At 39.2% G+C, this 26,880-nt stretch overlaps 2 protein-coding genes across 3 annotated transcripts in view; one reads left to right on the forward strand and one right to left on the reverse strand.

Moving 5' to 3' along the window:
* Positions 1 to 1,684: 1,684 nt before the first annotated feature.
* Positions 1,685 to 10,061, reverse strand: sigmar1 (sigma non-opioid intracellular receptor 1). Its single transcript, XM_078271468.1, has 5 exons — positions 9,781 to 10,061; positions 9,597 to 9,648; positions 6,424 to 6,572; positions 4,043 to 4,135; positions 1,685 to 3,932 (listed from the first exon to the last, which is right to left on the reverse strand). Exons 1-5 carry the CDS (start codon positions 9,923 to 9,925, stop codon positions 3,703 to 3,705), a joined length of 669 nt encoding a protein of 222 aa, XP_078127594.1. The 5' UTR covers positions 9,926 to 10,061; the 3' UTR covers positions 1,685 to 3,702.
* A 295-nt stretch (positions 10,062 to 10,356) lies between these two features.
* Positions 10,357 to 26,880, forward strand: part of galt (galactose-1-phosphate uridylyltransferase) — a 29,962-nt gene continuing 13,438 nt past the window's right edge. The window contains exons 1-7 of one of the 2 annotated variants that reach the window (XM_078271737.1): positions 10,357 to 10,549; positions 11,819 to 11,988; positions 12,491 to 12,566; positions 13,798 to 13,846; positions 16,577 to 16,706; positions 18,324 to 18,380; positions 22,776 to 22,898. In XM_078271737.1, the coding sequence (XP_078127863.1) occupies positions 10,486 to 10,549; positions 11,819 to 11,988; positions 12,491 to 12,566; positions 13,798 to 13,846; positions 16,577 to 16,706; positions 18,324 to 18,380; positions 22,776 to 22,898 (669 nt within the window). In that variant the 5' untranslated portion in view covers positions 10,357 to 10,485. The remainder of the gene's footprint in view (positions 10,550 to 11,818; positions 11,989 to 12,490; positions 12,567 to 13,797; positions 13,847 to 16,576; positions 16,707 to 18,323; positions 18,381 to 22,775; positions 22,899 to 26,880) is intronic. The other variant, XM_078271739.1, reaches the window with a different exon arrangement.

The raw sequence follows: 26,880 nt of genomic DNA on the forward strand, positions 1-26,880 counted from the left end.
AGGTATTCTTGTCTCTTGTCTGTCTCTTCCATAGACTCTACTGTCCCTGTGTGTGTGCGTGTAAATACCATTGACTGTAAATATTAACAGTCTATGGTAAATACAAACAACACTGAGGAGAGCACAACGCTGTTAAACAATGACAATGCAACAGAACTGCCCAAATTAATATTAGTCTTGTATTAGATAGCAATACATGTGGACAAAAAAGCCAAAAGCTCTGGAAAAGGAATTGTGGACCTCTGGTTAAGATGTTTTTTTTTTTTTTTGTCTAAGAAAAACATATTATGTGACGAGTAGTTTAAACTGGTAAGTCTTCATAAATTATAGTTAAATAATAACTTATCTGACTGTATTCTAATTTTCCAGCAAATCACATGCACAATGATAGTACATACAGAACTATATTACGTTGCACTGCTGTTGTGATATTTTCGTTTTAGTTTCTTTTACTCAAAATAATGCCATCAGATGAAAAACTCAACTTCAGCCTCATTGTGAGATGTTCCTACTGAGATGGTGTAAAAAATATTTCTATCCAAAAATATCAAGTGATGCGATACTGAATATGTCCACTAGAGAGCAGGGAAGAACTTTGCTGTTAAAGCTATGTAATAATAAAGGCCCAGGGGTCATCTCCCTTTATCTGACAATTCATTCTAAAGGACACCTATTTATTCCAGCCTAATTGCACAATGATATGTATGGAGTGTTTTTGTATATACATGCATACAGACTGGCTTTCTACTAGTGTGACTGTGAATCTTATTTTGTATCGTTTGTATCCATCCTTTGCAATGGTTTCTACTTGCATCCCTCACTCTGTGTGTGTGTGTGTGTGTGTGTGTGTGTGTGTGTGTGTGTGTGTGTGTGTTCACCCCTAAAGGACATTTATTTAGCCACAAGGTAGGACGGGAGGATATCATTAGTCTGGAAGACATTGAGTGATTAGTCAAAGAGGTCTTCATCTATCCCATAAGGTTCGGCCGCTACATGGTATTTCAGCACCGGCCGCCCAGTTCGATTCTGAATACATCTCCTTTATAGGGCTTAAAGAGAAGGAGGGCAGCGGGGTCAGGCTAGTGTGTTACGCTGACATTAAATCTATATCTGGGATAATATGGTAACACACACATACACAGATGGATAGAGAGGAAGGGTGGATATATAGTATAAACAAACACACACACACGATGCATATGTGCTATGGCAGGTAGAACGTGTACACAAGCATGCACATTCACTCACTCTCACCTCTATGCACACACACAAGCCAACACCCACACACTTCTATCATCATCACCTGGACCTCTCTCATGGATATGATGACAACAAATCAGGTTGTCTGCATCCTCTTGACATTTACAGACGGAGATGAAGACTGATGTGTCTATCCTCTGTTCTGCTGGTCTGTTTTATTGAACAACACCATGTGATCACGCAGCATTCCTCCACCTACCCACAATCCCTAACCTCATCTCTGTTTTTTATTAACTCTGGCGTATATAAAGGTCAGTTTTGTGATTTCACTCTGCTTGTGTTTACCACCCAAAATCCCCTGTTTATTTTTTGTTGTTTTGCAGGATAAAGGCACCTGTGATAGATTATTCAGGAAAGGTGAACTTTTTTTCGAGATTGATCTTTGATGTGTATGTATTAATAAGTAATAAACCAGGCTTGTATCATTTTTAATTCAAAAACATTTATTTCTTCTGGCACTGTCGTTTCCATTTTTACCTTACAGTAAATTGCACATCCGCTCATCAACATTTAAGGTACAGCGATAGTGTTTTTTGTTTTGCCATACATCCATGAGACCACACTACTACTGATGCTGCTTTAAATAAACCAAATAACTTCAGTTTGGGTAGTTATGCAGTATAATTTCACTCCCACAGAAACCCCATATGTGCCTAGATTGCTATAGGCATCGGTCTGAAATTAAGGCTTGGACTTGGAGGTGGTGGATTTAGCAGCAGTGATTTGCCTGTACAGTACAATTCCCCGTGAAATAAACAAATATTTCCAAAAGGCTTTGATTTTCTGCCATTTCTTCTCAGCATTACATTGCAATGTGGGATTGTAGAGGACAAGGCCTGCCGATACCGTTTTGTTTTTGCCCTGTTGGGCTAGTGCAAAGTTCTCGACGATGAACGCAGGCTGAGGACAATGTAGCCAAGAAGTCTCACTAGGTCAGACTCCGAGCACAATATTATTCAAGTTTATCTCAACAATTACATTTTCAAAATGATTGTGCCATGTCCATTAAGCTTGTAAAACTCTGAAAAACTTCAGGTACTGTTTTTGAATTAAGTTATATGTTCAATCCATCCCATTAAATGAATGAAGTAAATGTGTAGAGGTACAGTTTAACACTGCAGTGTTTTCCCCCTAATCTAAGCCAAATAGAAATAGCACAAACATTGTAAAGGGCAAATTTCTCCAAAGTAGTATATCTTGGTGTTTAACAGAAACAAACATTGTGCAGAATATGTTGTGTACATTTTCTTCTTTACAGTTTGAAAAGAAAAAACAAAGGGCAACAACTGTGTTTGGATTTAACGGCTAACCATACCAAAGTTCTGAGAGAAGAAAAGATTGAACCCTTACTCAATAAGCCCAAAAAGGTTGGGGTGAAATGTGAAATCTGTTGCTGCAAAGTAGCTCTAAAGTAGTCAGCACACACCATGACAGAGTATCTATAATCATTAAAACACTGCTGTCTCGGAGCTGGTATGAACCTGACTTACTGAGCCAGAAAAATGGAACGTTGCACACTCTTCATCCAGGTAGTTTTCTCCACCATACCCCCTCAGGTTTTCAACATTTTCCAAAAAATATAGTATAGTATAAACAGATCAATTGTGAATGAGGAAATGAAGCCAATTTTCAAGGGGGGCTTGATCTTTGACACAAACATGCTTCTTGACTTCTTGATGTTGGTTTCTGTGATTGGTTTTTAAGAAGTTAGATCTTCATAAAGACCCTCACTTACTGAGAATCTGCATGCATATAAATATGACATGGGAATTTACTAAGAAAATTTATTAATTTGGCTTGGCATTATACAGTATATTTGTTTGTTTTACAAACCAAATTAAGCATTGCATATCGTTTTAAAAGTGATTCCTTGGTCCCCAAATTTGCTGTCAACCACCATTTTCTATTTTAAAAATCACATTATTACTCAAACGTCTGGTTACAAATATCTTATTCCCAGAATAAAAATCGCAGATATGGCAATTTACTTGGGAAAAAGGTTTAACGGGCTCCATTCTTTAAGCCAGATTTTTAAAATAAACTACTGATGACCTCACTGACTATGCAGGCAGTTTGAGCTCTCAGAGTAATGCTTATTGTGTAGAGTCAGATGTTGAGTATCACTGTGGGACTTGTTGAGTGGTACAGCCTTTATGCAAGGCAGTGGTAAATGTTGCACTGTTGTTGATGCAAGTTAAATGTCACAGGAGAAAGGGACTCAACCACTTTATTTTGGATAGTCTTAACGAGGGGGCAAGAACTTCAATGTAGTGTACGGATGCAAATTTGGATTGTCTTCAATTCCCGGTAAACATATTTATACTAGAATAATCGAGCACAGATTTTTCCTCATGCTAGATGTTCGTGGTGAGGGGTAAAGTGGTGTAATGACAAGGCGAACCTTTGATGTTACTGTCCCTGTGTCCAAGCTTCAACCATGCCTCAGAAAACTCCGGCCTCTGTAAGTAGTGTACCAGCCTCAAGTAGCAGACCCTTGACATAGACACGGGCGGTGTAGAACATTGTAAGGAAGTCCTGGGTGCTGAACAGGGTGTCTGCCAGAGCAAATCCCAGCGTGGAGGGGATGAAACCTCGGCCATACTCCACCATCCACGTCCCGGTGCTCCACTGGACTGAAGTGGCCTCGCCTACACTGTGTACGATGGTGTCACCTGTGAAACAGTTTGGAAGTTCAGGAAGACATTGGTATAATTTAGTATAAAGAGAAAAACCATTCATATCAAAACATATTATTGCAGATAAAAATGTGTTATGGTATTACCAGGGTAGTACATTTCACTCTTGGTTGTCCCCTCCTTCCACTGTCTGAAGGTGCCGGATATGATGGTGTCAGAAATCTCGGCCCAGTAACGACCTGATGGAAGAAGAGAGCATACATGGAGTCAAACTTCCAACGTTTCTTATACTAATGGATCACACAGTCCTAAGAAAAGAGCGAAAATTCAGTGTACACCACAAGTACCAAAATATGTATATACTAGGGGTGGTACGGTTCATGAAAAAACATCCGAACCGCCCGGTCCACTCGTCTCGGTTCGGAGCGTGTGTGTGCCGTACGGTTCGACGCATGCGCTATGTAGCCTCGTGCCCGTCAGGTGCCCGTATGTGACCTCAGACAGTGCGTTTCCCTTTCGCGCGAAAGAAGAGGTGTGGACAAGTTACCAACAAAACGTACCGCTAAAGACCGTGCAAAACATTTCAGACCGTCCTGCCAACCTGTAAACATTTTAACATCAATGTACTGTAACGTTTTTTTCACTCTAAATTCGCTGAAGCGTCTGCAGTTTAGATCCTGTCGGGTCTCTGCAGCGGGCGGGGCTGCTCAGTTCTCCCCGCAACTGACGCGCGCACAAACACACACACACACACACACACACACACACACACACACACACACGGTGGATGCAGGAAAAAACGGAGATGAGACGTATACAGGAGGACCTGACAGCTACGCTCATTATTGTAAGTGCAACGATAAGTCCAATAAGTACTTTATCAAACCGTATGACTGTGTGTCCGAGCCCAGGCCAGGAAATTAACTAACAATGTAAACTGTTTTTATGTTTAATGTATTCTGACTTATTCAAAAGACGGAGCTTTAAGAGTTCCTCTCCTTTTCTTTTAAAGGATACATTTTTGTGAGCGCTACACTGAAGTTGGCAGTTTGATAAATGCAAGTTATTTCAATTGATATTCTGTAATATTTCAATCTACGTGTGCTAAAAAGGCACATAAGTTCCTGTAGATGGCAATACACATCCTCTTTTTTTGCCAAATAAATGAAAAGCATGTTGAAATCATCAATGTCTTCCCTCTTGCTGTATCAACATCTCACCTAGCTTTCCTCAGAGAGGGTCCCAATAATGTGCTTAAAGTCAAGTCAAATTCAGTTTGTGCATGATTACATGATATAACTATATAATTATTTAATACTGTATCCTACATTGTGGATAATTAAGCTATATCTCATATGCTGAAGTATATTTCTGGAGTGTTAAAGATTAAAAGAAAAAATAACAAGAACCGTACAGAACCGAAAACCGTGACCCTAAAACCGTGATACGAACCGAACCGTGGGTTGTGTGAACCGTACCACCCCTAGCATATACACTCACCTAAAGGATTATTAGTAACACCTGTTAAATTTCATTTTATTCATTTATGAAACTCTGATCAACCAATCACATGACAGCTGCTTCAATGCATTTAGGGGTGTGGTCCTGGTCTAGACAATCTGCTGAACTCCAAACTGAATGTCAGAATGGGAAAGAAAGGTGATCTAAGCAACTTTGAGCATGGCATGGTTGTTGGTGCCAGACGGGCTGAGTGTTTCACAATCTGCTCAGTTACTGGGATTTTCATGCGCAACCATTTCTAGGGATTACAAAGAATGGTCTGAAAAAGGAAAAACATCCAGGATGCGGCAGTCCTGTGGGGCGAAAATGCCTTGTTGATGCTAGAGGTCAAATGAGAATGGGTTAAGTGATTCAAGCTGATAGAAGATCAACTTTGACTCAAATAACCACTCGTTACAACCGAGGTATGCAGCAAAGCATTTGTGAAGCCACAACACGCACAACCTTGAGGCGCATGGGCTACACCAGCAGAAAACCCCACCGGGTACCACTCATCTCCACTAAAAATAGGAAAATGAGGCTACAATTTGCACAAGCTCACCAAAATTGGACAGTTGAAGACTGGAAAAATGTTGCCTGGTCTGATGAGTCTCGATTTCAGTTGAGACATTCAGATGGTAGAGTCAAAATGTGGCGTAAACAGAATGAGAACATGGATCCGTCATGCCTTGTTACCACTGTGCAGGCTGGTGGTGGTGTAATGGTCCCTTTCGCCTTCAGAAATGTCTTAATTCTTTGTGTCATTGATTCAACAAGGTGCTGGAAGCATTCTTTAGAAATGTTGGCCCATATTGATAGGATCAAACACTTCTTGTCCTTCTCAATATAATTAAAGTTTTCATAGAATTAATGATTATTTTCTTTCAAAAACACTTTTTAATTCAGTAATTCAATAGGACCATGAAACATTTAAAAAACTAAAATAGTATCACTGTTGGCCGGATGAAACTGTTCCTTTCCCATTGCCTGACAAACAGTCAGACTTTCAATACTCTTCATTCCTTACCTGAGTGTCCTCCTGTGTCCACTGCAGTACCAAACAGCAGCACATACTCTGTGAGCGAGGCATGGAGGAGACACATGGAGCCCATCCAACCTCCGGCGTTCACAAACACCCACTGCAGGTCCTCGTCTGGCAGTATGTGGCCAGGATACCTAGTTCATTTACAATTCATAAGCTGTTTTTAAACAAACAACACAACTTAAAACCCTCATCTTGTGACTTCAATAGCATGTATCCACATCAGAATGTAGCCAAAGTAGGTAACCTAGCTTTGTTGAATTAATACAGGCTCCGCTCTGCAACCCACAATGGCTTTAAAGGGGTGATAGAATACAAAACCGATTTTACCCATTGACATATATAAAATGGACCAACAGATCCCGTTACTGTGGACGGAGACCAGTGAAGGCCATTAGAAGCACTTTTCCGGTGATGGCTGAGCGTTACTATGCAGCCTCCAACTGAGCTTGAAGACATAGATGTGACGTGAGCAACCTGTCTGAAAGTAGGTTTGTAAGTCTTCTGGTAGCTGTGCCAAAAGAAATATCAATCATTCCCAATCTTGCAGAGACGGAGAGCGTAGGTATATGTAAGGAGATAACATAGGCACAGGCTAATTATTGCTAACTAAAATGCTAGTTAACATTAGTAATTAAACTTTAACAGCTAATGTGAGTTGAAACTGCCTGCGATCTTCTCCTGTACGGTAATTCCTCTACTATGCGACAGTAAGTCGCGTGGTTATGACACAATCGTTAGCTATTTTTTTTTTTTACAAAAAACGCCTGCTACGGAGCCATAACGCGAGGTACAAGGTAATCGAGCCTTTTGTACATTGTCGTGTTTCTTTAGAAATAAACAAACAATGGACAAATAGCCTTTAAACGCTTCAGATGTAAAGTTATTCGCTGTCAAAGTGGCGCCAAAATGAATGACAGTCAATGGAATGCTAACGGAGGTGATGGCTTGTTAGCATCAAAATGGCGCCATAGCAGCAACGCGTTCCGAGGAGAAGCTTAACCCCTTGATTTTACCTTGTCATAGTTGAAAAACAACAGTTTGGAGGGTAAATATGTCATACATAGAACCTCAATTTCATTGACACCTCTTTCCTCTGCAAATCTAACAATTGGAAACTGCTGCTGAAAACGGGCGAATCTCAACAAAGCTCATAGTTGACGTCAACTATGTGGCTCCTCCTTATGTGGCTCTAGTCTCTCATGCCCCAACATATACATAGGCTACACCACTGACCTGAGATCAGGTAGTCTTATGAATCTAGGTCGGGCAGATCTCAGAAATGTTATACATTGTTCGTCTGCTATTCCATTACTAAATTCACTTGAGACTTTTTTTATGCGAGAAATCAACTATGTAATGCTCAAATATGGGCTGTTTTACAAAAATTGATGGCTAATTGCAAATTTGGTAAGACAGTGTCGGACTTCAGGAGCTCCATAATCTGCCGTGACAGCCGGCAGCTGCCGGCTGGGTTTGATGCCTTCCCGGTCGGCCTCTCCCCCTTCACAGACCCGCTATGTGAGCTGGAGCTCTGTCAGGATCTCACACACGATCTGCGCTGTGTACTTTACAAAGAAGAAAGTTTGGAAGTTTTTCCAAGGATGTTGAAAATGAACCACGGCTGAAATGCAAATGTCGTAAATTCAGTGCTCCAGTCTGTACAACGAAATACTGGCCCAGAGAAAAGTGTTTAGAACGATTATATCGGACAATGGAGCCGGAGTCTGGATCTAATGCAGCGGGGCAGAGGACATGCTTGCATGGCTTCACACTCCGCTCCCCGCGCGGACTAGCTACAGGGTGAGTTGTGATTCTTTGGTGGAGGTTTTTTATGTCTCAAGGGTAACGTTACAACAACACTAGTTGTAATGAAAGCGTAGAAACTTTGTATTTTGTCTCGGCCGTTTTAGCCGCTGCAGCTCGCGCCCGGGCATGTAACAGTGGTCCTTATTTATGAAACGTGTGTACGACCTAAAACAGGCGTTGCAAAGCAAGGCATTTATCAATTTGAACGTGAGCGTAGGCTGCGATAAAATCTCACGTCTGGTCTGAACTCGTGTACGCAAGTTTTCGAGTCAGTGTGGACTTACGGTGCAGCATGTAATCAGTTTAACAGGAGAAGGAGAAGTCATCAGTTGATCACTTATCAGGCTCTTATAGAGGACCTCTATGCGCTGGTAACAGTGCCCACGGTGGAACGCTACATCGGATTGATTAACCAGCAATTTCCACTGGATGCGTAACGGCTGCGGATACGCTCTGGAACGGCGGCGGAGTCAATAGGTTTCCATTAAAGTCAATGTGTGTATTTCCACTGACTGCGGAACCGAGAATATATTGGGGCGTGATATTTAAATTACGATTGTTTCCAGCCGCTGCATTTATGAATGTACGACCATTCTTATGCTCTGATTGGTGTGATACGAACGTTTCATGAATCACACGTGAAGCCTGTCCTAAGATGATTTCTGCGCTCATATCTGCGCTGGTTTCTACGTTAGGTTGATAAATGAGGGCCAGTGTGTCTGTGTCTGTCTCTGTGTGTGTGAGTGTGTGTGTGTTTTGCTCAACCAATCTGCATGCAGCTCATCTAAATATTCATGAGCATACCATATTCGGAAGAAAAGCTGTCGTTCCAAATAGGGCCAAAACACAGGGATGCATTAGGACCCATAGAATAGCACCTTGGCCATTTTCAGCCCAACCAATGTTACATACCCTATTAGGAGACCTTAAGGAACAGTGTGAAATACCCTATATGATCATTCTGTCACCCCTTTAAAACACATTAACGGGTGACGGTGTGTGTTATTTGTTACATGTTTTTTTTACTCATTAAGTGATGTTTCAACTTTTAAAATTATTATTAGTATTTGTGTTTTTCGAGGGACTGCAGATGTAAATTAGCCAAAGGCTAACTCTGGTGCAATGCATCAAATGGTCACATTTATGTTTTGAATTGCACATAGTCCCTTTTATAAATACATTTGAAATTAAACATAACAGGGTAAAATGCTGATATCATTTAAGTCCATTGACTGAATATGGGTCAACCACGATGTTGGTTTCTGCTTCAAGAAATTGAAGGTGATGACCTTTGTACAGTTGCAACTTGTAGTTTCTGAATATATTTCTGATGCAAAATAATTGTTTACCTCTTTCTTAGCTCCACCACCACTTTGGAGAAGGCCTGTTCATGGTCCTGTCCTGAGAATAGAGACATTTACAATAAACACATATGGAAGGCAGGGGGAGGACTACTTACATTCATGTATTGAATAAACTGCAGGCTTGGCTTGACTTGATGCAGCTAAAAAAACTTCTCATTACCAAACTCACCTGCGTACTGTTTGGCCAATTTGGCGACGTCTTCTTTGTTGAAAACGTACTGCTTGGTGGCCATCCAGTGCCGCAGCAGCAGCACGGCCAGGACGATGACTATGGCGAACAGGAAGAGTTTTAAAATCGTTTTGACTACAGACATGGTTAAAACAAAACGACACAGACAGAGACAGAGCAGCAGGTTCGACTACACGTGTACACAGAGGCCGACAGGCTGATCCAAACACGCCATCGAGAGAAGAGTCCAACTGACAGCTTCTTCCTGGTCATGTGGGGGGCGGGCAGTGACTTCTCAGCAAATCAGAGGACGAGTCTGTCGCTTAGGCGACGGCAACTTTAGGGTTGCCAAGCATACTGTAAAACCCCCTTTAGATAATTGTTTAATGTTTTACATACTTATACAAAAAAGGAGTTATACACAAAGATACATTTTTAGACATTGTATTAAATGCAAACATTTAATTTCCAGGTTACTATTATTTGGTCATTTTCGCCCTTATTCTTTGGCATTTTAGAGGTTTGTCATCACACGTTGATTTGTCCCAAAGAGCACGTTTCATTGCGTGTCAAAAAACAGGAAGTAGGCAGAGGAGTTTTATGGACTGGTAGCTATAGCTGTCAACTAAAGTTCAGGAGGAGTTAGCTAATGGTTCAAGGATTTAGCACCGGAGAGGTGACAGTTCTGAAACAGCACCACCCGACATGAGTGGCAAAAAAGAAGTCAGTTTTGATCCAAAAGGTAGGGAGCTTTGTGAACCCACGAGAGGTAAATGCCAGTTCCATTCATCCAGGATATCGGTAGCTGCAGCTGTTGTTTACTTTACGCATAGAGATAAAACAAGACTTTACGTCCGTGCAGAGGTGTTATTCCAAGCTCCATTTAAAATCTGCCAGTTTTTAAACAGATTTATCTAACCAAAGTGAAAAGTATAAAAGCCGAATTAACTGGTAGGTCAAAGTTAATCATAACACGTCTTAAGATATAGTCTACCTAGAAACACTTTCCCCGATACTACACACAACCATTAAATTAACATATTTATCATTGGACTCCGGTCATATTGAATTACCTCGTAGAAGAGAACGTATAGGTTTCCTGAAATCAATATATGTTGGTGTTAAGCCACTTGGTCTAGTCAGGCCTGTCTTCCTGCATTAACAGAGTCCTTATTGCTTTACAGTACACACAGCCAGTTGTGTAGTCTCGTGACTTGAGTTCCTGCTGCCAGCTAACAGTCATCCCTATAAACCACAGCTATACTGTACCTTAATCATCTGTGCCTTAATGCTTTTGGATGTGTTTCATAATTTGACGTGTTGGTTATGTGTAGCCTAGTAACTTAATTAGAACATGACATTTTTGGACATTTTTCTGACTAACTGAATTATTCTTACGAAACAGGAACACACAATTGATGATACAAAAGTTATTTGTTTCAGCCATGCATCAGCAATTCCCTCTACAGATAATGGCAATAAAATGGTCTTCCAGTGACTAGTTGATCAGGTTGAGTTCTGTGCACATGCACATGATTAGGCTACATTCCACTGTCACTTTTTGGCTTTCGAGTAGAGGTGTTGAAATTAATCAAATAATCAATGCATCGAATCGTGGACATGGGCGATACTGCATCGATAATCGGCCTGGCCATAATTGATTATTTCTGTTTAACAATTTAATGTAGGCCTAACAACCTTTCTGTTTACATATTCTGTTATGTTTTGCACATTCAGGAAGTGCCATGTGCTCAGTGCTGTGGTTTTATGTATCCAATTTATTTAGTATTAGAGAACTGCACAATGTTTTGTTTTTGAAGCTTGAAAAGCTATGAATTAAATATCCTATATGGCTTTAATAGAAAAATGTATTTGACGCATCGTGATGCATCGAGATATCGAATCGAAGACATGATAATCGTAATCGAATTGGGAGATCAGTGAAGATTCACACCTCTACTTTCGAGAGAACCAGCGTTATCTGTAAATCTGTGTTTGTAATTACATTGCTTTGCATTATGTCTCCGAAACCCCTCAGAGCACCAGCATCTGCGTTATAACCCTTTGCGGGACACCTGGGTCCTGGTGTCGGCCCACCGCATGAAGAGACCCTGGGCAGGCCAGGTAGAAAAACCTCCTGAGGAACACACACCCAGATATGACCCCCGCAACCCACTCTGTCCCGGAAACACACGTGCAAATGGAGAGGTAAGAACAGGTAGATACATTCCTTCAATATAAGTATAGGCCCACAGCAAATTACATCTTATTTGTTCATTGTTTGGGTAACAATATTTGATTCTCTACAGGTCATTGTTTGCACTGAGGGTGCATTCACACTGAGTAGTGAGTTCTTTTAAGCTCTGGAACATTTAAACACGTCTCTCAGCCTTTTATCTGAGAAGATGGCGAAAAACAGTAAACACTATCTCCAGGCTTCAAACAGTTCTTGAGAAACCTGTATAGACAATGCCACAGATTTTTCTCTCTCTGCAGTCAATGGGGGTACTCTGCAGTTAATCATCATTGTTGATGGTGTATCCATAACATTGCCAGTGTTTGCAATTGAATGCAGAAGTTGTTTTCAATACCTATCTGGACACCTGCAGCTACCAAACAACATATGCCCATTATAAATGGTATTCGCTTTGGACAGCACAATAGATTTTGTGTTTTTTTGATATCTCTGTGTCTGTCTGTTACTCTCCAGGTAAATTCAGACTATGACAGCACTTTTCTTTTTGAAAATGATTTCCCTGCTCTTCAGCCAGATGCTCCAGAACCTGGTGAGTGCCATTTCTGATGCTGTAAAAATTCTGTAACAAGTCATTGTTTTACATGAGCGGTGTCAAACTCAGTTTCACTACGGGCCAGACTGAAAAATAAGAATCACATGAAGGGCCAGACATGTTTAGTTTATTGACATGTTTTTATTTAATCAAAAAAGTTAAACATCTTTGACTGTATTATTGCATGTCTCATATACTCTTCTCACTTACAGCTTGGTCAACATGAAGCCACAAAAAAGTAACTTAGCCATCAAAGAAAAAACGTCGCCAAAATTTGCAAAAATGTTGAAAAAAAGTGCCAAAAGCGACAAAAACTAGGTGGGCCAAAATGTATTATGAACCCGCGGGCCTTGAGTTGACACGTGTTTTACATGATAGAAAATATTTAAGCAACTGGTTGCAATAACAGCGCATAGACATTTGTTCAGCTGCTTGCAATTTTTTATTTATTTATTTTTTAACATATTTTACTTTCACGTAATGATTTTGCTGTTTAATAAATTGCAAAGTATAGACCTATATAATGTTTGCTAAGGGATTTTTAATCTACATCTTAGACACAAATCAATTTTTGAGATAACTTCATGCCACAATTAACTGTTCAGTCAGGGCTAATAGGTACAGGTGGATCAATACTTATGCCTAAGATTACATTTCAAATGAATTGTTAAACAACATCAATAATATCTGATGTGATAGGATGTTGAATTCCTACTGACCCGATTGTTTTGTTACTTTATGACGACTCTAAATTACACCTGCTTGGGAGACAGAAGAAAATTTGGCTAGCCGGCTCAACTGCAACCAAGAAAATGATAGCTCAACGCTGGCTCCCCCCCCCACTCGCTTTGTATAAAACAGTGGTTGGTGTATTTACTAGACATAGTTATGCTTGAGCTCTCTACAGCAAGGATTAACAAAGCCAAATCATCGACTATCAGCCTATGGAGAAGCGCAGCAACACAACTATCAGTCCTAATGACCTCAGCATCACAAGAACTAGAGGAGAGTGACTAGACAAGGTGTGATTTTTGTTTTTTTGTTTATTTGTTTGTTTTGTTTTCCTCGAGACCGCAGAGGGTGGGGGGGGTGGGAGAGCGTTTTTGTTCTTGTTCAATTGTATTTGTCTGTTCTGTATGTTAAAAAAATATAAAAACAATAAAAAGTTGATCTAAAAAAAAAAAAATGAATTGTTGAAACAACTTACATTTGCTGTTGTGTTCCTCAGGTTCAGATCAACATCCACTGTTTCAGTCTAAAGCAGCCAGGGGCGTCTGGTAAGAGAAAAAGCCTCATGTTACACATACACAGAAATAATCATTGTCTGCCATCATACTGTGTGAAGCTTTTAGCATTTGTGTAAAGTATGTATAAATGCTATTATTATACTTTGGAATGATACCCTATGTGTTATTTAATGAAACGTGCCAAAGAACTGAATATGGAATGTAACGCTAAACTAAACCTGTATAAGTATATCAAATAGCAACATTCATGTTTTATATTGTACCCGGACGTTTAACGATAAACAACAAAAAAATACAATGTTGCAATGAGATGAACATTAAACATATTCATAATCTTAATTAAAATGTGGTTAAAACTTAGTCAAGGATGCATCTTAATCAATGTTCCTTTTTTTTAAAATGATGATACATTCAAATTTATGACTAATTAAATCCGAACTGATGAGTGCAATCAAAGCAGTCATGCTGAGGCAACTTCCATTCGTTGTTGTGATCAACATCAGCACAATCAGCTATTAGGAGAAGTCAGACTTGTAAAGTTTGGATTTTAGTTGTCCTACAAGCCAGTTAATTGATGGGTCTGTACTCTGCAAATATGATTTACTGTTCATTCTTTGATTTGTAAGTACACTCTAATCTTACATTTATTGTGTTTTACGCTGCATGCCACTTGTTTCCAGGACATCTTGAACTATGCAAAATCCCAAATCCACACGTCCATACATACATACAGTATTTTAACATGTGTGCAATCCTCTCCGGCACCACTAGATGGCGATGTTTTCTCACCACTGAATGTTATGATGGCATGGATTTCAGTCCAGTGATATTTACCTTAGACCCTGTGTGTTGGCACACTGGGGATAAGGGCTTATTTCTGGGAATATGTTTTATTCAGTCATGAAATATGGACTTAAGGAAGTTTGAACCAGCTTTTTGATCTATCGGCATTGACTGTTGATTTATTCCCTGTCAAAGCTAATCCTTTGTTAGTGCTCACAATTACGACATCCACAGAAAGCTATGTTGCACAATACCTTTTCTAATAAAATGTTCCTTCTCTTAACTCTTGGCCTCACATGGCTCTGTCTGTGCCATAGATCAGAAAGTGAAGCTTCTTGCACATATACAAGCCATTCACATTTAATATCATATCAAAGATATATGCTCGTCAGTCTGCAGATTACATTTTTTTGTATCTTTACCCAATAGATATAGATAAATCTTTCTAGAAATCAACAACTGTGTGTACTGCTCCGAACACTTAAAACACTGTCACAATTGTTGTTATTGTGATACCAAATTACAAAGTTTTTAGTTTCTACAGACTTATTTTCAAAATTAGACAATGACATTATTCAACCCACACTGTTGAAACTAATTAAACAGGCTCACAAAACCATAGAAAAAGGGCATTCTATCTTGAAGAATGCTGTTTGTACCCATAAATTAAAATCAAATAAATCCAATTCCAGTGTCACACACACACACACACACACACACACACACACACACACACACACACACACACACACACACACACACACACACACACACACACACACACCTAGCTCCTATGATACTCATGAACAATTCATAATTACGACCATTCAGTTTTGCTTGGAGCATAAACACCAAGTTCATGTTCAATTATTGATCAAGTACTTGCTGCTTAGGCCCAAGAGCAGCTTGTATGTTGTTGCTGGTATCCCCTGGGTGCCATTGGTAAGGCTGAAATTAAGCATACACACGAGGATGTGGATTAAATACACACACACGCTTCTAAACTCCGGTTAAAGTGGTTAAAACATAATTAAACCCTGAAGCTATGTTTTTTTTCTTCAGTTAGTGATGCACACTTTTGGTTCAGCACAAAATGTTTAGATATCGCGTGTAAAGCTCCGACCATTTTAAACCGGATGCTCTAGCTTTGAATCTGACCCCTGTTCCCGTGTTCTCAAATCAACCAGTCAATCCCAATCATGCCTGTCTCCCATCATCTTTCCAATTACTAATATGAAAAGCATCAGATATCATTTTTCTGCCCACTACATCTCCCTTTGTGATTCTAAAGTACTATCTCATGATAAGTACCTCTCATAACATAAGGAAAGGCAATGACATCATTGAATTATTTATCTTTAGTTGTGGCTGGCATTTCAAATTGTAAAATGCATTTCAAAGGAGCACAATAATGACTTTTAGCCCATAAATGTAATATGTGTTAATACTGAAGTTTGGTCACATTTGGTTGTGATTGTATTTCAGAGCAAAGATAAACTGCATATTGCAGACTTGCTATTTTCTAAGTGCAACCATTTTTCAATCGATCCGAACAGCACCAGCAACAACAGCTTCAACAGAATATCAAAGTAAAAAAGATGTCAAAGATGTGTAGCTGCTGTTCACAAGTGGTCTCTGGGAAGTGCAGAGCAGTAGTTTCACAGTACTCAACACTGCACGCCAGAGATATAGAAAATCAATTTTACAGATTATCACTTTTACTTTTTTTAACCAGGCCAGACCAAAATAGAGTAGATTAAGCACTCTTTTTTTAATGTATTTCATAGAAGACCCAGGCAAGACAGCAGCAGCACATGTATCACTTATTAAACAACAAATAGAACAACAACAACAACACACATCATAATAAATAATAAACACACAAAGAAGAAATAGCCAGACAGGCAGTTATTACCTCCCCACTATCTAACATCCATCCTGCTGTCCTCTCTGTCTCTTTCGTCATCTCTTTTTCAGTAAGGTCATGTGTTTCCATCCCTGGTCTGATGTCACCCTTGCTCTCATGAAAAAACAAGAGGTTGTCAAGGTGATTGACAAGTGGGCAGAGCTTGTTGAAGAACTAGGCACCACGTACCTCTGGGTTCAGGTATGGGATGTACGCACGCACGCACGCACGCACATACACACGCATACACACACATTTAACATTTACACAATATTAGTCTCGCATCGCCAGACCTTTCTTCACAGCACTGTGGAGGAGGGTCTGTAAACCAATCACAATCGTCTTGGGCGGCGCTAAGCCTTGGTGAGAGAGAGAGAGAGAGAGAGAGAGAGAGAGAGAGAGAGAGAGAGAGAGAGAGAGAGGATATGGATAAAATAGAATGTTGAAGTTTATACAACTAGAAATGTAATTCTTCCTATATCAAATGCTGAGAATATGGCAGGAAATACAGATGCTGTGTTTTTGTTGATAGATTAGAGGTCATCAGAAGCTGATCTTTACTGGTTATGATAAATTATTAGGTATACAGATGGATTCATAGTCTAACTGAATCCGGAAAAATCACAGCTTTTTTTTTTTGTTCAGTGTGTTGAATGGCACCAAATCCTACAGCATGACTCCCATAAGCCATTACTGTGGAAAAGACACAAGCTAGAGTCATAATAATCATGAACGAATCACTGCACTATAGTTGCTAAAGTCATCCAAAATCCAAAAGCTGAATTGATTCATTTTACTCTAAATATCCATCTGGTTCCTCCATAGCTCAGCTTCTAACTTCCGTAGCACAGCAAGTGATTGGTGATTTCAATTACAATGCTCTTTAGGACTTCTCTCTTTGTTTACACAGTCTTAATTACCTCCACCAGGGAGATTATATTATCAGTTTGTTTGTTTGTTAGCAGGATTTGTGGAAGGTTGTTGCATGGGCAGGAAGGAAGAGCCCATTTAATTTCGGACCAGCTCCGTATCACGGGTCTGATACACAAATTATTTTTTCAATTTCGTTAACTTTGCGAGATAAGGCATTTTGTGCTGCATTCATGTGGTGTTGGAATAATCGGAATAACCTCACCTGAACAGTATACGCAAATACTGGAAACCGATATCAACGTGTTGATAAACGCAGTGAGTAATAACATACAATATATGCATCCATTGGTCTTAGTGGAGGTCTGCACTCTCCTAGTGCCATTCTAGTTTTTATTTCATTGAAACCTTTTTGTAGGATAATTAGACTGGACGTTTTTGTGTCATATACAGGATGATCAATTAATGCAATTTTTTCACCCTGAAACCTGACCTCCCAATATATTTCATTTCTCTAGTCTGCACAAAAATACAACTAGTGCATTGTAAAGTATTGACATTCTCAGATTATATTTACAGACCAACCCAAAATAGAAAGAAAGAACCTTGGGATCCCTAAAAGTTCATAGCTGCAGGTGAATTGAAACAGTATTAACTACCAAATATCAGCACCAAGGACAGCACCATTCTCCCAGTCTCTCCTGTTTTAGTCATCTGCATCAGCAAGGATTTGTTTTGTTCAAGAGTCTGGAGAGAGAATTGTCCACTTTGACTCATGGAGGAAACCAGAATTCCCTTTATCCCAGTGCTGACATCCAAAATAGGGCTCTTATCTTCTTCTATATTTTTTATGCATGTTGTCTTAGTTTTGTCGCACTACTGTACGTACGAGCAAAACGGTTAAACTAAACTCTGGACTTAACTGTTCCTCTTGTTTTTTGTTTTTAGATCTTTGAGAATAAAGGATCTATGATGGGCTGTTCAAATCCACATCCTCACTGTCAGGTAGGAAATGCACACATAGTATATACATACAAGGTATTCGTTCATTTGACTTGCACATATGCAAAAATGTGAAAACATTGACTCAGCTACTTGAATAGATAAAATGTCCTCGAAGTGACAATATGAAGTTCAGGAATACATACATACTGTATATTAAAATGCATACACCCGCCACATCTTTCTGTATGACTACTGTTAAGGTGCAGCATTAACAAGATTTGGGTTCAGGTATGGGATGTACGCACGCACGCACACACACACATACATACATACACACGCATACACACGCCTATTAACATTTACACAATATTAGTCTCGCATCGCCAGACCTTCCTTCACAGCACTGTGGAGGAGGGTCTGTAAACCAATCACAATTGTCTTGGGCAGCGCTAAGCCCTGGTGTGAGAGAGAGAGAGAGAGAGAGAGAGAGAGAGCGAGAACAACAGAGTGACAGAAACAGAAGAGTGGTTAGTGTAGACAGAGTGTTGAATTTCAAACAGCAATGTTCTTGTCAATGTGGTCAAAATAATATGCCAGACTGATTGATTTTCAGCCTGAGAGTAATATTCAAGTTGCTGGGAGTCCGTGTATTTGGCTGTAGTGCTGAGAAAGTCTGTTTTATGGCTTCATTCACTCTCACTTCACTCTCACAATAAGGAACTTGTCTTCACCCTGCCTAATGTGAGATGGCTTGCTGATTGGTCGGGGGAAGCTGCTCTTTTTGGAACCATTATGCCAAGTTCAAATGCATTGGTGGAAGTAATAAACTACGATAAGAATATTACACACATTTTAAATGTAGATAAAGACAGAGTAATATGGTAAATAGAGGAAAACCAGCTGTCAGGTGTAGTGAGAAGTACAGTCACACAGACAAATGCTGAGGATACTTTTCATTTAGTATTTATTTCCAAAACATTTAAAAAATAGGTTGACAATTTTAGAAAAGTAAGACAGAATTTAAAAAAAGAAAGAAAAGAAAACTGCCTACCAACACCTCTGAAGCTCACTAATTAACAGGTTATATCCCAATCCCCAAAATGTTGCACTATTGCTTTAAGAAATCTGTTAATTATTCACTGCTGTCCACAAATACAGCATCAATGTTGCCACCTTGCCTTTTATAGTGTGTGTGTGTGTGTGTGTGTGTGTGTGTGTGTGTGTGTGTGTATAAAGTGTGTAGAGGAGACAAAGCTATTTTAAACAGAGAAAAGCAAGTTAACAGTCCTGATTGTATTGATGCGTTCCTGGTCTCTGGTTGATCAATGACATTTCAAATCCTTTGACTTTTGGAGTAAAATAATGAGTTGACTACGTACAGAAACAAAGGCCTACTGTACTTAAATCTGTGCTGTGATGTTTTTTGAGACTGTTATATACAAGTAACAGCAGAGGGCAGTATGTGACCTCAAAATAACTAGGTATTTCAGAAAGTTGCTTTGATAAAAAGAAAAGTAATACACTTACTGCAAAGAGAGAAGCTTTCTGATTAAGATGGTTTAAATCCCCTTTAAGATATGTGTTCAGGTGCCATCAAAGTCTTGTTTGTTCTTGTTGACTATAACAGTAAATTATGTTTGTTTTTATGTGGTCCACTATTAAAGAATTTAAAAAACAAACTCAAACTTGGATTGTTGGCTTTGATGCGGCTTTTTAAAAAGTTTTAGAAATGTTGTTTCTTCCTGCAGTCCAGATTTCCCTTTGAAAGTCCAAGAAAAGAGTAGTTGAAGAGTATACAATACAGCCAGACAACCGCTCCAGGCCAGAACGCAAGAAGCATACTGTAGATCTAAAACGTATTAATAATGAACAGAAAATGATAATCATGTTCTGCAGGCAGCGATGCTTCTGACTACTTTGGTCTCATCGGGACAGAGCTGTATGTATTTTCATGTAAGTGGAGGAAGGAAAAACGTATGCCCTTGGAATAGTAACATAATTTTCACATACATAAAGTATTCCTTCTGTGAAGTGCTCAGGTTGTGTTTGAAAACATTTAACTCTCAGGAGCAGACAGTTATTGAGTTCATATTTGCTCCCTAAGAATGTATTTTACTCTTGAAGAGCTGAACTTGGAAGCCAAAGTTAAAAGAGCCAATGGTGTCATAATAACTCTTAAGAGTTATACCTGTTATTTTCTTTCTCTTCTGTATTTACTTCACTTTTCTCTACTGCTCGCTGAGAATCAACTGCTGCTATCTTCTGCTGGATAGACGATAGATCTGTGAGTACAAAATCACAGCCGTTACAGATAGAGCCACAGCTACAGATGCTGGAAGGCGTGCAAATATATTATGCACCCAAACTATTTGACATGCCTAGAGGCATGCAGATGAACAGTTTACACATATAGTTTACACATTATCCATGCTTTCTCTTTCTGTATTTTGAGGATTATGATCATAAACATGATGCAGCCTTTAGCCACTATTCATTACCAGTAACATCACACTAAGCTGGTTTCTGCTCCCACTGTAGTAATTGTGTACAGAATCTTACCAAGGGCAAAAATGCCAACAGATATTAATAATTCCCAGCTTTTATAATAAATGATTGTTTTATTGCATTTGCTATATTATTATTTAAGTATTATTTATGAATCTAAACCCAGGATGATGCAGCTATTTGACATGTGCCCTAAAGGCAAGGCCAGCAGGACACTCATAAATTGCCTCAAAATTAAAAGAAATGATGGAGCTCTTTGATCATCAAGAGGACCCTTTTTACATTTTCCCTCATGACGTTAATGCAGCTTCCCCCCCCCCCCCTGTTGTAAAGGAGAAAAAAACACTTTGTAGGAGTCAATGACAGTGTGGTTCCTGCATTGCATTCTGGGTGAAAAAGTAGAGGAGTATTTAATCAGGAAACAATTTGCCATGCAGCCTGAAGCAGTGCTCTTTAAAGCAGCAGAGAATGCCTCTGATTATTACTCTGTTCATGCGATGGAATATTATAATTGGAAAACCACACTCCTGGTGACACAAATATGTTACTTTCAGTAAAACTCTACTTTAATAGGCCTTAAAGCTCTCAAAAACCCCTGATAGCAGTTTATATTAATGCATAGCCTACAGAGTACACACACATAATGAAAAGAAACCAAACTAGAAGCCAAACGAAATACCACTGTCCATTACAAACACACACAAACTGCTTTGCTCCTCAGTGCAGCAATAACTAATCAATATTCTGGGGAAGGTCTCACGCATCAGAGCATGAATATGTTATGCAAACTTTATTACAATTTAGTTATGCATACCTGCATAAACTTGTGTACATTAGTTTGGATGCTAATTATAACAACCCCTTATGTAATTACCTCCTATTCAAAACCCCAGAACCTGTTATCTCAGGTATTGAGATGATTGAAAATGAACTGTAGTGCTGTAACGCCGAAGAATGTTTTCCACAAATGAAGTGACAGACAGCATCTCAACAGTTTTAGAGCATGAAACTATTCTCGATCGTTTCCTTAGCATACCATAGCATCTCATTTCGAGTGAATACTATCTGCCACAGAATGCCAGTTGGTGGCTGATGAGAGAAAAGTGTTTGTCTCAGTTTGACTTCAAAACAGCTACTTTAAACTTGTAAATCTTTTATTTAGAGATGTAATTTACCACAATCAGAGCAACGTTTGCCCAAAGACACAGTAACAGACTCACTGACCAAATTAGCTTCCTGCCATTTAGAGTATGTTAACAGTTGTGTTGGTAGAGTCAAATGTTTCATACCAATTGCTGCAGCTGTCATTGAGTTTGACTTTAACATTAAGCATGGAAGTATTTATAGTATTTGTAGTGTAACATATCTTGACATTAGCTTTTTTCCAACTGTGCCCAACCTACTATCTTAGACCAGTGACACAAGCATGGACAAAACAAAAAATATCAAAAAAAAAATAAACATCTCATGTGAAATAACACAGAATGCTCTCAGTAAGAAGGTGATTGAGAAAAAAAAGGTTTTCCTGTGCCTGTGCATGGAACCTTGCTGTTCACTATGATGAAGTACCTATCTCAATTATGTTTTAGTGTCTGCAAGTTGATTTTTACACTGTATTGAAATAAATGAAAGGCAGTGGCTGCAGGGGGAAACCCATTTATCAATCTAAAAAGCCTGAATGGAAAAATGAAAGTGAGTTTTAAAACAGAAATCTCTGCACCTGTGAACCATTCACTGAGTGAATAGTATTGATGAATAGACCTATTAAATCACAGATTTAATGAGGTAATTTGGAATCAGGGCTAGAAGGATTGGGCAGATTGCTTGTTTCCACTTTAACTTTTTAAACAGAAAAAAGTAGTACACACACATACATACTCTAAGGTTTTTCTATATTTCTGTTATGTCTCATCATCCTCCGTCTTCGTCCTGCTTCCTGTAACACTGTAGGTGTGGGCCAGCAACTTCCTGCCTAATGAGCCGGCTCTGTCAGACCGCTGTCAGAGAGCCTACTATCAGAAACACGGAGAACCGCTGCTGCTGCAATACGCCAAACAAGAGGCTGAGAAAAAGGTACAGCTGTACACACACAAAAATGAAAGCTACATTTTACGGAAACTTTAATTTAATTTAATTTAATTTATCGTATTTCTGGTCTCATCTAGTTCCACTTGAGCTTAGATGTGCTGCAAATCTGGCATCCTAGCTTATAGAGGCCAGACACAGTGAATCAACCAATAATACATTGCTTAAAAGGCATGTTTGATTAAATGAAGTGCTTATTGTGAATTACCCAATTGATTACCTCACTAAACTTTGGATTTGATGACCATGAGCAATAAGCATTGGAAATGGTGATGGGGAACATCATCATTTTAGCTGACTGTGTGATAATGCTTTATAATTAACATCAGAGGAATGCTTTAAAAAAAAGGGTCTCTACATTTCAACAGTGACATCATATTTTTTTTTCACCATGACTACCCTCATTGCCTCTCCCTTCATCCATCTACTTCCACCTTTTCCCATCATCGTTCTCTCTCTTTCTCTTCATCTTTCTCTTTTTCCCCCAGCATACAGCCTGTCTTTCAGTCAGTGAAGCGTGTCATTGGACAGCAGATATGCTCATTAGCATAATGCTGCGGCATCCATCTTTAACCTGCGTGGAGATTAGGAAAACAGACTGTGTGTGTGTGTGTGTGTGTGTGTGTGTGTGTGTGTGTGTGTGTGTGTGTGTGTGTGTGTGTGTGTGTGTGTGTGTGTGTGTGTGTGTGTGTGTGTGTGTGTGTGTGTGTGTGTGTGTGTGTGTGTGTGTGTGTTCTAACAGAGCCCTGAGTGCATTAAACAGGTTGGCAAATGTCTAATTAGTCAGCAGACATTTGATGGATTCCGTGTTTCTCTCTACAAGAGAATTAAACTTGACGGAACAATTACTTTTTTTGCTTTACTACCTGGAGCTGTAGAAAAAGATGGCTTACTTATGCTACTTTATTATTTAATACACCTAATCTCAGGTTATATTCACAGCTAAAAACCTTTCTTGAAACTGGGTTCACTTGTGTCTATCCAGTGATAGGCCAATCAAATGCGTTGCCAGTTTATCTTGTCCTAATGAGATTAATTGGCAGCACTTTTTTTACTTGACCTTTTAGGCTTCCACCTCTAAATTGTCCTTTGAGTTCAATTAGTAATAAACAGATTGTACGCTTTTGTTAAAGTCTAGCACATAAACTAGCAGAAGTTTACCTCTATTTTCTCAGTGTTTATTTCATCTAGATTATTGGTCTTTCTTCATATTGCCTACTAGGAAATATAAAGTCTCAACAGAATACATTTTTAAAAAATCTTCATTTTACCACATTACTTTTCAAAGCTTTTAAAGAGACCATAGAGGAAGAAAATACAAACTTTATTTTATTTTTATTTTTTTCGTTTGAAATGTTTTTCTTAAAGGAATGGATAGATGGTTTTGGTAATATGGTTCTTAGCCTATTTGCCGAGAGTTTGATGAGAAGATCAATACCACTCTTACGTCTGTACTATCAATGCCTAGCCAGCAACCGTTAGCTTAACTTAGCAAAAAAAACTAGAAAACGATGAAACTGTCCAAAGTTACTTATGATATCTTCTTTGTACAAAAACCAAAACATCACTTGAACTTCATTATACACAAGTATACTGTATATGCAACTATTGAGTTTAGCATTCACGCTAGACAGTATAACCAAGACAGAATGATTATTTTAACACCAAAAGAAAGTTTCGACAAAGTTAGACCTGCAACTCATTTCCTGCTTTCTTTCCCTGCAACAAATCACAGCCAATACTTTTTGTTGATTAGCTACACTACACGCAAAGCTCAAGTCCAATTGAGGTCTATGTCAAGAGGTGGGACTTTCTACTCTTTTTCTACACTCAAATTAAAGCTGATTCTTTTGAGTGACTCAAAGAAAAGTATTTCATTCCTCTCCAAGAATAGCTGGACAGGGAGAATGGGCATGAGAATGAGCCAATGGAGTTGAGCACAAAGTAAGATGGAGGCAGGGAAGCAAGGCGATGGAACAGAGAGTAAGAGGGAACAAAAGAATGACACAAAGGAGTAGAAGGAGACGAGTGAGTACAGGAACAGAGACACAAAGTCACACAGAGAGATGTGGAGGTAAGAAGGAAAAGTCAGATAGCCACTGATTCATTCAGGGAATGAGCTGATATACCTGGTCTCTGTGTGTGTGTGTGTGTGTGTGTGTGTGTGTGTGTGTGTGTGTGTGTGTGTGTGTGTGTGTGTGTGTGTGTGTCTCTCTCTCTCTTTCTGCTCCTGTCTCTCTGACCCAAGGTTAGTAAATTGGCCAACTGCAGTGTTTAGATGAGTTTGAATTGGGGTTTAGCTCCTTGGAGACACTCTTGACTTTGAAACAAAAACTTTCTAAGCTAATTGAATAAAACTCTTTGGGATTTGAAGTCTGTGAGGTGTCTGCTTTTGGGACATCCTCCACTTCCTCCTCTCTCTCTCTCTCTCTCTCTCTCTCTCTCTCTCTCTCTCTCTCTCTCTCTTTCTCTCTCTCTTTCCTCTTCAATCCTCCCTCTCCATCCTGGTTCTATCTTACTTTTCTATTTTTCATTCTGCTCCTTTATAATCCTGTTAAAGGCAGCAGAGGACATATATATATATGGTTGTAAAAAAGAGTGTGAGGAAGGTTGTCATTGAAGAGGAGGAGAAAGCTGAAATCTTGACCAATTCAAAATATTATAATTCTAATAATATAATAATGTTGAAGCTATAGTCAAAGTGTTAATGCACCAGGCACTAAGTAGAATCCTATACTGCAGTTCATTAAGTGAACACTTTGGGATTTAGTTAGATTACGCTGTGTTTTCCTCCACTGTTATTAAACACCACAGCATTCCCTGTAGATGCCTTAATTATGCACTAATGCCTGGACAAGTTTGTTCAAACCTCTGGGAGATTCATGGCCCAGGATGCCCTAACACTCTCTCTTTGCTTTGGTGTCTGGTTACTGCTAAACATTTTTTTGATTTGAATTAGTGTCCATACTGTTCACACCATATGCATATAATAATACAATTGACTGTCGTATTGTTTAAATGCACAATAAAAAATATTAAAATGTAATAAAACCAGGAAACGCAAAAGAAACAATGAGTAAAAATAGAAAACTCAATTCATCCATCCACAGCCCTAGACACAATCGATATTTCTGAAACTAAAAGATTATGTAAAGAAGACGGCCACTGTTTTAATATCTAAACTATGTGCAAGTTAAACAATAAAAATAGGTTAGAGGCTAGAGACAAATTCATACTTTCTGTTGGTGGAAGACTGGAATGCCTGGAGGAAACCTAGATTACACATTCAAAATCCACACAGAACCCTTTGCTTGCCACAAGATCGAGTTGTGATCCCAGGACTTAACTTCTGTGAGATGGCAGTGGTAAACTGCCATCTGACTGAGTCACCATATTGCCCAAAACATGTTCAGTCTATAAACCTCTGGCCCAGCAGGTGTTTTCAGTTATTCTGGCTGATTGTGCCTCTGCTCAGGTTGGGTTGGGCAGAGTTACGCTGAAATTACGTGAGGTAACTGGACTCCATGTTCTAGTAAGAATGATAAAGGTGTGATTTGTAAAAATGATATAAACAGTGAAGTAATTTGAAAATTGATACCTACATAGGAACCATTTGTGTTTGGTAGATTATTTCTTTGTTGTTACAATGATTCTTGCCAATACATCTTATACCATTGGAAAGCCTGATTATTTCCCTTTTAAATTGTGCCACATGTGTAAGGAACATTCTTTTAGCCTATTGCTTTGGTTTCATGGCACATTTACTGTATAGTTCAGTCTCATTGCTGTTATGTTTCCAACAGCAGGACACCAGCTCTTTTCAGCAAACTAGCTCTGATGAATCTACTGTATGCTACCTGCCCAGCACCAAACAGCAGACAGACAAAGTTAGCGACTAGCCAGTGAACATAGTGTACCATAGCAGCTAAAGAGCCAGACATTTGGCTCAGGAGTTAGTGAAGACCAAACC

Source organism: Sander vitreus, chromosome 16 (assembly GCF_031162955.1).
Source record: "Sander vitreus isolate 19-12246 chromosome 16, sanVit1, whole genome shotgun sequence".
NCBI lineage: Eukaryota > Metazoa > Chordata > Actinopteri > Perciformes > Percidae > Sander > Sander vitreus.

What these genes read in the sequence shown, in the direction of transcription:
- sigmar1 (XM_078271468.1), bottom strand. Translation starts at nt 9,925, where the DNA reads ATGTCTGTAGTCAAAACGATTTTAAAACTCTTCCTGTTCGCCATAGTC. An exon ending in ATTGGCCAAACAGTACGCAG is followed by an intron (nt 9,649 to 9,780) that starts GTGAGTTTGGTA and finishes CTCTATTCTCAG; the next exon opens with GACAGGACCATGAACAGGCC. An exon ending in GTGGTGGAGCTAAGAAAGAG is followed by an intron (nt 6,573 to 9,596) that starts GTAAACAATTAT and finishes TAAATGAACTAG; the next exon opens with GTATCCTGGCCACATACTGC.